Source organism: Pempheris klunzingeri, chromosome 24 (genome assembly GCF_042242105.1).
Source record: "Pempheris klunzingeri isolate RE-2024b chromosome 24, fPemKlu1.hap1, whole genome shotgun sequence".
NCBI lineage: Eukaryota > Metazoa > Chordata > Actinopteri > Acropomatiformes > Pempheridae > Pempheris > Pempheris klunzingeri.
Window position 1 is genome coordinate 11368731 of NC_092035.1, and position 10500 is coordinate 11379230.

The 10500-nt window shown below is 43.9% G+C and overlaps 1 protein-coding gene across 1 annotated transcript in view; it reads right to left on the bottom strand.

Moving 5' to 3' along the window:
* LOC139223882 (prospero homeobox protein 1-like) overlaps positions 1-4830 on the bottom strand; it is a 33951-nt gene extending 29121 nt beyond the window's left edge. Inside the window, exons 1-3 of the mRNA XM_070855896.1 lie at positions 4730-4830; positions 858-1275; positions 15-644 (exon numbers count right to left, since the gene is read on the bottom strand). Coding sequence (XP_070711997.1) covers positions 15-644; positions 858-1208 — 981 coding nt within the window. The 5' untranslated portion in view covers positions 1209-1275; positions 4730-4830. The remainder of the gene's footprint in view (positions 1-14; positions 645-857; positions 1276-4729) is intronic.
* Between the last annotated feature and the right edge of the window lie 5670 nt (positions 4831-10500).

Consider the following 10500-nt stretch of genomic DNA (forward strand, 5'->3'; position numbering starts at 1 on the left):
CATCTGCCACCAACCTGCATGTCCTCCAGCTGTAGTTTAAGTTGCCGTCTCTCTTCCTGTCTCTGCTCCTGCCTGGAACACACCAGCTGGGTGAAGCTGTGTTGCTGCTGTGGCAGGCGCTGCTTTCTCTTATTCTCCCTGTAAACCTCGCCAACGCTGACCACACCACCCCGTGAACCTGGTGAGCTCAGGAGGGAAGAAGGGCCGTCGCTGCGGCTGTGGTTGTGGCTGCTGGTGTTGTGGCTGTTGCCGTCTCCTCTGTGGTCATTACTGCTGTTGCTGTTGTTGCTGCTGTTCTCATTCTCGCGGTTGTTTTCTTGGTTGTGGTCACCGGCGTTGGGTCGGACCAGTGGTGAGTGGCTCATGCCGCGGATTATGTTTTCCACACGGGCGCGCTTGGCGCGAAGATGCTCGTCAGACAGCCTGTCCAAGTCAAAGGAAGAGAGTGAAACGGGCTGAGAGGGAGCGTGGGAGTTGAGACTTGAAGGAGGCAGTGGCCGGCCGAAGGAAGAGGAGGAAGATGGAGGAGGAAGAGGAGGCCCAGGAGAGAGGCAGTCAGACGGGCTGTCCCGGTCGTGAGAGGAGTTGCTGCAGGCGTCCTCAGCCTGGATCTCTGAGCCTCCACTGGACAGAGCTCCACTCCCCTGTGATGGAGGACAGCAGGACTTAATTAATGAACACTTAACAATTAAAGGAAGGATTTAATGGATCAAAGGGTGAGGATTAGAGTTTGTTTGATTGGAAGGGTAGAATGCAGACGCAAGGTTGATTTAATAAAATGGCGACTAAGACAACTGAAATTGGTTAATTGAGTCATTTACTTAATAGTTCAGCTGCAGGTCTGTGTTTTTGTATACCTGGAAGCCTGAGTCACTCCCTCCATTCTTTCCCATGTTGTTCTTCAGTAGCTGTGAGATGATGGTAGCGCCTGGGAAAGGCATTATGGCATCTTCATATGAGTTGGCCCTTTTCAGCAACTTCCTCAAAACATTTGACTTCTCTCCATCTCCATTGGTGCCCCCATGGCCGTGACTGACCAAAGAGCAGTCTCCGTCCTGATCGATGCCGTGTGATTGGTTCATGCTGTCGAGCAGGGTCTCCCTGGCGCGGCTGAATATCGCGCTACCCACAGTCCTTTTCACCCCAATGTCGACACGTCTGCGCTTGGTCTGTCTGGTTAGGAGGGTGGTGCTGTCATGATCAGGCATCACGCAGGGGAGCTAAATGGACATGACCAGGGGTCCTCACAGACACACGCAGGATGAAAGGAGTTTCCTGGGCAACGACAAACAGAAAAAAATTATAGCATCGCTATAATTAGAAGTGGCATTTCTCTAAACTCGACAGATTAAGTTTAATGAAAATAATGACATGTTTATCATTTAGCAATAAAGTGGTAATTTAGAGGTATTGCTGGTAGCTATATTTAGACACTTTAGAGACTTTGATATATGTGGTTCGTAAAGAAAGTAAGAGATTTTGAATTGTGATATACTACCGATTAAATTAAAAAGTATTCAAATCAGTTTACTCAGTCTTAAGTGCTTTGTGTTTTTAAGGAATAATGTCAGAGCTTTTTTCAGAGGACAAATTCTCCACAGATTAAAGATGACTTTTGAACAGAGGAGACTAACTGACAGATATAAATATCACTTGTCAACCATCACAAATCTTTCAAATAACTCAAACAAATATGCCTGACCAAAACAAATGGATTAGCCACTTTCACACACTGAGGCAAATTACTTGCAGTGCATTTCTTGACCAAAAGCCAAGGGAGGAAAAAAACACAGTCTTTAAAATAGTTCAAGGAGATATTCCCACAGAGAAGTAACACCTGCCTGTGATAACCAAAATCATTTTCCATTTCCTCATAGTCCCCTGACACGCAACCTTGATTTCTGCGTCTTGTGAGGAGCTGTTAAGAATTGACAGGTTCTCTCTTATTGTCGGAGGAATTTCACTCCCCTCTCGAGGAAACGCTGCTATTTTTTCGTCTATTTTTTTTTACTTCTTCACATGATTTGAAAAGAAATAGGCACTTTCCTTACAATTTTAAAAGAATAGAATTTAATGTTCATGAGCTTTGGGTATTTCATTTCGACAAGGAAAGATAAATTCTGATAAATACTTGGACTTTGGGTTTTTTTTTTTAAGTTCTCCACATTACATTACATTTTCAAAGCTAAGTTTCTCTTTCTGTCACGAGTGAATATATCTTATCGATCACACATGAGGTGTGGAGGGGAACATCTATGGTGGCGGGGAAAGCACTGCACAAAGGTTAAATTTCTCCCTTGATGCTCTTGAAATGTCTAGAACTATTGTAGGGGTGGGAAATGTTGAAGAGCTCACTATCCAACACTACCACCTCTAACCAGATTACATTGATGCTTCAAATCTTCACAAAGTGCAGCTGATTTCTTAAAGGAACAAAAGTCTCAGGCCAAAGCTGAATTTACTGCGCAGGTGATTTACTGGTGACTTTTTAATATCGCTTTCATCATTAATTTAGGGATCTAATCAAATAGATGAACACAATTTTTTTTTTTTTTTTTTAAAACATCTAAAAATCGGCCATCTAAAAAATGAGTCATGGCCATTTTACAAACACGTGAATGTCTGCTGGCACCTGTGCCTTCACACATGCATGCAATGCAGGCAGCGTTTTCCATGTTAGATGTTTGCATCTATTTTGCAAGTGATTTCAGGGTCAAGTCTAGGGAAATATTTCACAAATTAAAGCTGCTGTGCCTGTGTTCACAGGAGCTGAGCAGCTGTAATCGCAGTGAAATGTGTTAAAAAACGCCCAACTGTAGCACGACAAGTCTGATTTTTTAAGGGAAGTCGGGGGAAAACGTGAACGTGCTCAAACACACATACAGGCTGAATCAGGGACACAAATTAGATGCATTTGCGATAGCCAACAACAGCCGACAAAGCAGACACTGTTGTGTTCCTGCGGGGGCCATTACCAGATGAAATACTTTCCAAGCAGGGGAGAAGGGTTAGTTTGAATGTGACTCTGAGTTTCAGTGTTGTGGACGAGAGGTGTTCAGAAAAACACTCAGCCCCTCAGCACAGTGCTCGGCAGTGACCCAGATACACACACACACACACACATACAGTGCGTGCATACACACATTGCTCTCTGTTTGCATTATTAGTTCCTCACACACACACACATAAAGGGGAGGCAGAGAGAGTGGCAGACAAACAGTTTAGGTTAAGGAGTCCAAAGAGCTTGAAAAGTTGGTTATTTCGAAATTTGTGTCAAAATTTATGGAGGAGTCGGAGTAGAAACAACAAAATGTTCCTGCCTGCTTTAATAAAACACACAAGAGGAAAACCCCTTCGTCTTTGTTGTAAACACACTGACGGATTTTATCCCACAAAAGTCTAGCTTAGATTCAGAAAACCCTTTTGCATTAATGTGAAAAAGGTGCCTGCAAGGTGAGCACTGAAAGGAGATGTGAGAGTGTGTGTGTGGTTTTCGTACTGAAACAGAAACTTGTCTTTTAATCTGAATTTTAAGAGCCGGAATAACATCCTCTGTAATTGAGAAGTGAAATGGGAAGTATGACGATTAACTGCAAAAGGGCACATTTTCATTTTGAAGGAATGAGGTGGCTGTTGGCTGAATTAATTTCTCACAAACCCCACTTTAACCATCTTGTTACTTCCAGACTGAAGACGTTTTAGTCTTATGCAACTGCTTAAAATTACGAACATAGAAAATTGACCTTTTTTTTAATAGATGCAGGTGATAATTACACACATTCCACTTCCTTCTGCCTGTTAAAGCGGAACCAGATAATGTGGTTATTGTTGGTAGCCGAAGTGTGAAGTGGATCATTACTTCTCTCTGTATCTGAGCGCACTGAGCGCAGAGCACCGCTGTCCAGAGCCTGGCAGACAACACCAGCTCTTACTTTTACGCGCGGCGTTATGGACGGCAAATATTATGTGAGGTGTTTGTCGTCTGTTTGTCCACGAATCAGGACACGACAGCGGGAGAAGCCCACTGGCACCACATCTCCATCTTAACATACCGTTGATTCTTTTCTCACAAAGCTTGTAAAAGTTTTCTTGAGCTGCGCCAAAGGAAAGAGATGAGTCCACTTGTTCCTAAAGCACTTTGCTCTTGTTTTAGCGACAGGAGCCTGTTTGGAAACAAGGCTGATGGCTTGATTACTTGACAACAGACTATTGTCTCTTATCCAGTGTCAGAGATCTTCATTTGCTTTAATTAGAGAATCAGAATATAAGAAACGGGGATGACTCGTTTATCATGAACCGATTAAAAAACAAACTACCACCGATCCAGCGGCAGGTGCGTAAATCCACGCGAGCTGAACTAAGTAAAGCCACAAAGTGGCGGGGAAAGTAAAGCAGCGATCAAAACCTCTTTTTCATTTTACAGACTTCAGTCAGAGATTTGACTTCACGCCGCTTCGCCGGCAGACATCACGAGCAGCCCGAGAGTGACGCGCTCCAAGTCAGCCCGAGCAAATAGTCAGGAGGAAATAGTCCAAAACTCAACGGAACCATCTGGATCCGTGATGTGAGACCAGGATGGACAGTCCACGAACTACCGTGGAAGTTTAGTTACAGAGAACACGGTGCGGTTGGACACACGCACACACACACACACGCACACATCCAATAAATAATCTAAGGCCACGAGTGATAGAAATAATGGCACTAAACACTAAGTCTTTCTACTTACTTGTCTGTCGAGCGTTTCTCCAAGTCGGTCCGTCGAAGAAAGGGCGAGCACAAGAGACAGATCCGCGCTCGCCGTTAAGATCAATGCCGTAATTTACTACGGCGAAGTGGAGACGTATGCAGGGCGTGCGCGCGCGCAGGCGTGAGTGTGTGTGTGTGTGTGTGCGGGAGGGAGCGAGAGAGACAGAGAAAGAGAGAGACTCATGGAGAAAGTGTGTGTGAGAAAGCGAGAGAGAGGGGGGGGGGGAGAGAGAGAGCTCTGCTCCTGTGCGCCGCTCTCCTCCCGGGATGGGAAGTGTTTAGTATCGAGCGCACCCGGTCCGTCCGGCACTCTCGGCTCGTCGTGAATCCCGTTTTCTCCCTCTGACCGACGGCAAGACTCTCAATAAGAAACAAGAAGAGACGCACATGAAGGATACGTGAAGACGCTGCGTCACCGGCCCCGGAGTGAGGTAACGACTCCACCTGACCAATAAGGAAGAGGAACCGGGCACGCTGGATTTTATTTATAAGGAGCCCTCAGAAAAACAGCGAGCAGCCAGAGCGGAGAGGGAGGAGAGAGGAGCAGAGGATGGTGCGGAGGGTAAACTGACAGTCAGCTTTACCAGCCTTTCTCATTTGCGGAGAAGCTGCAAAAAGTCTTTCGACTCAAATTTCTAGCTTCACTTAAACTGGATTTTAAGGGCATCAGTTGTCCCATAATCTGTTTTAGCACGTTTTTTTTCACCGTTTATTAGTTTTTATTTTTTTATTGATGACAAAACAGACGCCATGCATTAGTTTGTGCTCCAAACACACCACTAATACAGTTCAAATCAGTCAATTTATCTACTTCTCGACCTGTGCCACTCAATAAAAATAACTTTAAAACGTCAGCTGTGATTGAAGAGCCTCTGTCAGACACTGAATTCCTTGTTTGCATGTTTTTAATCTGCCACAACAATAAGTCCATACACACGTGCACTGCATGCCCTCAGCTCGACCATTATTCTATTTTTTTAAATAAACGCAGGCTTTAAGTTTATCAGTTTCTTTTCACTCCTCTTCTCTGGTACCCCGTGGAAGTCAGAAACTATAAAAAAGAAGCGCCTTCTGTGCCTTTATGCAGCTGGAATTGTGCGCGCGTAATTGGAAACAATTGTGCGCCTCTGCAGGGAGCTCCCTGCCAGTCAAAGAAAGTTGCCCAAACGCAGAAAAATACTAATAAATGCTACTTGTGCTGGGGGAAAAGCCCCTCTTGTCCTGAGATTAGAGGTCAGGACACCCTGGAGCTGAGAGGGAGTCTGTGTTTTGCTCACGGACACTTCAGCAGAGCGGAGGTTTGCTGCGGGCTGGAGGAGTCTCTCCGTTTCCACCAATCCACACCGCTGTCCGTCCCCTCTACTGCACCGAGAGCTGTAAATGAAACACAATCACAGGAATATGCACACAATATCTCCACGTTACGGCAAATTCTAGAAGACAACATGAGGCCTTTTTAAGAAACAGGCGGCTTCAATATTCAGCAGTGAATCCTCATCACATTTTGATTTATTACTTTAAAAATCAGCTTCTCTTGTCGCAGTTTCTATGAAATACTAAGAGCTTTTAATCACAGCTAGGCCCAAGGAAATACAATTAAAAGCAAAGGTTTGGAGTTATGTGTTTGTTGCGTTGTTGCCGAGTTAACGCGCACATTCCTCCAGTATCACAGTCTGATGACTCCGATTCACCGCTTTCCGTTTTTGAGTGCGCAAGTCGAAAAAAGACTGAATGGTCGCACAGATCTGATCCTGCAGGACGCATCATGTCTCAATCCGCAGGCACCCAACGGATGAGGAAAATCCAAAACACACAGACTTTCTCTGTGCGTTCAGACTATTCCCATCAGCCTTGAAATATCATTTTCGCTTTCTACATTTTTTTCTAAGTTCAGACGACGCAGTCTAAAACAGGTGGAACGTCGTCTTTATGGAATTAAACAGTCCACGTTAAACAGCTTTTAAGGCAAAAGTTTGAGGGAGATTACTTCTTGAGAGAAAAAGCAAAGAAATATGTAAGATGAAGTGTATGCTGTAAATATTTTTGGTCTGATTAAAAAAAAAAAAAAAACTGCTTTCAGATAAACTAGATTAGAGACTAATTGGATAAAAGTAAATGTGTAGATTTGTGCAGAGGAATGTCGGTGCACTCCGAATGAAGCACACATTCCTGCTGTAAATAAAAGCGCATCTGTAATTCAAAGTTATTGAGAAGAAACAATTTTCTTGTGAGCACCGTATTCCTCCTAATTCAACCGAGGTCATTCCAGATGAATACGGAGTTTCTCCATTATTATTCAATATTAAATATCATCGGACCTTCAATATCAAACGAGCAGCATCGGAGCTGTGCGTCGCAGTGCCACTTATCCGGCACATCTCTTTAACTTAATTACGCACGGGTATAATCGGCATTTACACGAAGCTATCCAACAATGTGAAGTCCTCCGCAGCCATGCCGTGCGGACAAGACACGGATTAAAACCCAGAAATGTCCAATAAATATTTTCCCCGAGGAGACAGATGTGTGCTCCGTGCTACACAGGTTGTCACTGCATGCAGAGGCGAACAGGCCCAGTTTTTCTAATGATCCCTCGCCAATTATTTGGCACAGACATGGCAACCTCACCACAATGAAACACACAAACTTTTTTCCCCTCTCAACGACGCTCTGTAAAAGCTGTGACCTATTTGAGCGGCGGCGCCCTGGGTGATGCCATTTTGTAGTTTGGTAACTGCGTGTGTATCTGCGTGCAACTGCAGCGGGGCGCACAGCTGGATGAGGAGAAAATGCGCACGTTTACACACAATAAAAAAACACTGCTTCTACGAGATGAATATTGCTTGTGGAAAAAAAAATATATCTGGAAAACAGTCCCAGTTTCCTGACTGTGAGGCCAAAATAGGAGGGGGTGGCGTTGTGCGTGCATATGGATGTCGGGAAGAATCAGCTTACCTCTGTTGAGAGAGAAGAGGAGGAGGCAATGGGGAATTTGGCTTATGAGACAGTTTTGCTGCGGGAAAATGTATGAAAAAAAAATCAAATAATGACAATTTGCAGGAAAAAAAAAAAGCCAGAAGGAGGAGGGCAGTTGCTAAATCTAAAACGAAAATAAGAGGATGTGATGGTGCTGCTACTAGACAGCCACACAATCACCAGGTGAAAAAGCCTCCAAAGAAAGTGTAGATGATACTTGTCTCATGGACAAGTACTGGAAATATTTGGAGCTGTTGTTTTCCGAAAATAATTCTATTAATGTTTAACTCATTGACCTCCATGTATTTACTTGCCTGATGTGGCGATGACCCCCACAAGTGTTTGTGTGTGTTAGGGAGCGAGCATGTTACTCAATAAATTAGACTCATGCACGCACACACACACACACACACACACACGCAGCCAGTGTGCTTGCATTTGTGTAACAGAGACAGACAGGAAGGTGGAAACTGTGTGAGAAAGAGACAGTCCGGGGTCACTCGTGTGTTTCTGTGGGTGTTTCGGTCATGGCTAGTCACCCTGAACTGTCTCCACAGCTTATTCAGTGCAGCTGAACCCCCGACATCCCAGAGTTACTTCACAACCCAAACACCAACAGTGAGGTTTTTAATCAACCACCCGCCGCTAATATTATAGGATTTAACCAAAGAGCCAAACTAACAAGGTAAACAAGTCCTGGTCAAACAGCACAATACACTTCAGGTTGAGCTGAGACTCAGTCATAGTGACAGAGAACAATAGAAATGAATGTTGTTTAGAGGTGCACCTTATAGTAGTTGCACACAACAAGTGACTAAATCAGACTTTTGTATTGTACATGAGACAAAGTCTGAGAAGATCAGAAACCTCTATCATCCACAAAATAGGAACCAGTTTTATCTTGTAAGTCTTAAACCGTTTTATTCCAGTTCCACTTTTTCTGTTTCAACCGTAGACCGCAGAAGACGTGCTCACAGCATCAGCTTTGCAGCTCTTAAGGCTTGTCTTGGTGCAGATGGTTAGGGTTAATTTGGCTTAATGCCTCACTGCTGTCCCTGTCAGAAAATCTAAATTATGGCAAAGGAGGAGGACGTCTGCATGAAGCCGAGGTTGGGGGAGCGAGTGGCAGTCACCATGGCTGATTAACTTCTATAAATGTAATTTAACATTTAAATCAGACCCAAGACACATAATAAGAATGAAATGGAGATATGAAATATGCTCAGAGGGATATAGATAACTTGGCATATCAACAGGAAACTTAAGGCGCGTTGGAGCTTTTGTTGGAGCCACCGTCAAGTGGCCATTAGTGATCCTACATCTTGAGGGACTTGCTGCTTCAGCTAACGCTGTTAAAAACAGCATATTCCCTTTTCTTCCTGATAATGCCTCAGTGTCACCAAAAGTTCACTTTGCTAAAAGGTTGGCATGTCACACAAGGACTTCTTCCATGTGGATAGCACACACACACACACACACACACACACACACACACACACACACACATTGAGATGTGTCTTTTTGCAAGAGCAAGTAAAATCTCTGTGGACCATCATCATGCTGAAAAAAGAGACAAAAAGGGAATAATGAAAATAGAAAGGCAGAAAGAGGGAATAATGACAGGCCTGCTACTGATGGAGGTCCGGAGGTAGAGACAGATGGATGCAGAGGTTTCTCTGTATGTCTTTTTCTCCATCGCCCTCCCCTCCCTCTTTCCTCCTTTTCTCTCTTTCTCTCTTCCCCCCTTTCTATTTTTCTCCTCTTTCTCTTTTTCATCTACTCTCTTTCCATCAAGATGCCATTATTCAGGACATTAGCGAAGAAGAGCTAAAAGCTCTCACTGTCGAGGAGGGTCCCAGGGTCCTTTCTGAGAGCTGTGACGCAAACACACACACACACACACACACGCACGGATGCACACACACTTTGACTACAAAAGTACCATATAGTATATAATGAAGAGGCAAGAGGTGGTAAAAAGGTCTTATTGCAGACATTACCAGGTATCTAGGCTCCTCTTCTCTCCTATGTGGCCAAAAACATGGACATTAGCTGACACAAAGAAAAATGAACAGTGCTCGATAGAGCAACACAGAGTGTGCCGCACTGGGCAGGCACCAAGTCCTCATGGGTTTTTTTTTTTATACTTTGTGAACTTTGATACGCATCATCTTCTCTCTTTGCGTGCTTTTCTCAGCTTTTCTTTCTCTCACCAATAAAGCCTTGAATAATGCGTAAAAAGATCCTGATGTTGCTGCATATTGTGTGAACAAATCAGATGAGGGAATTAAGTGTGTGATGCTCCTTTCTGTGACATGATGTGGACACACGATGTGTTCAACTGTGCTTCTTTTAATCGAGCGTAGAGTCTAAATGTGATCATAAACGTTAAGATTCCTTTAGTTGTGGATCACACCTAGACATGTTTTTGTGCCTCACCCGAATACCTGAATTGTGTCTCCACCTCATGCTGGAGAACGAGTTTTCTTTCAAAAATAAGGTTTGAAAGTGGTCTTCAGAGCAGTTGTAATTTTAAAATCTAGTTTTAAACTCACTGGTCCAATAATTCTGCCCCTATAGATTGAATAGATAGAGAACAATGCCTGCCAACTATCCCAAACTAACCAAAACAAGCCTGTGTGAAAGTCCTCCATCAAAATGTCTCCGTCAGCTTCACTAGGACAGGTGGGCCCTTGGCATAAAATATCACTAATTACAGTCAGCACATGTACACTTTACCAATGCTAGTGTGCTTTAATGGATCACATGACTTTT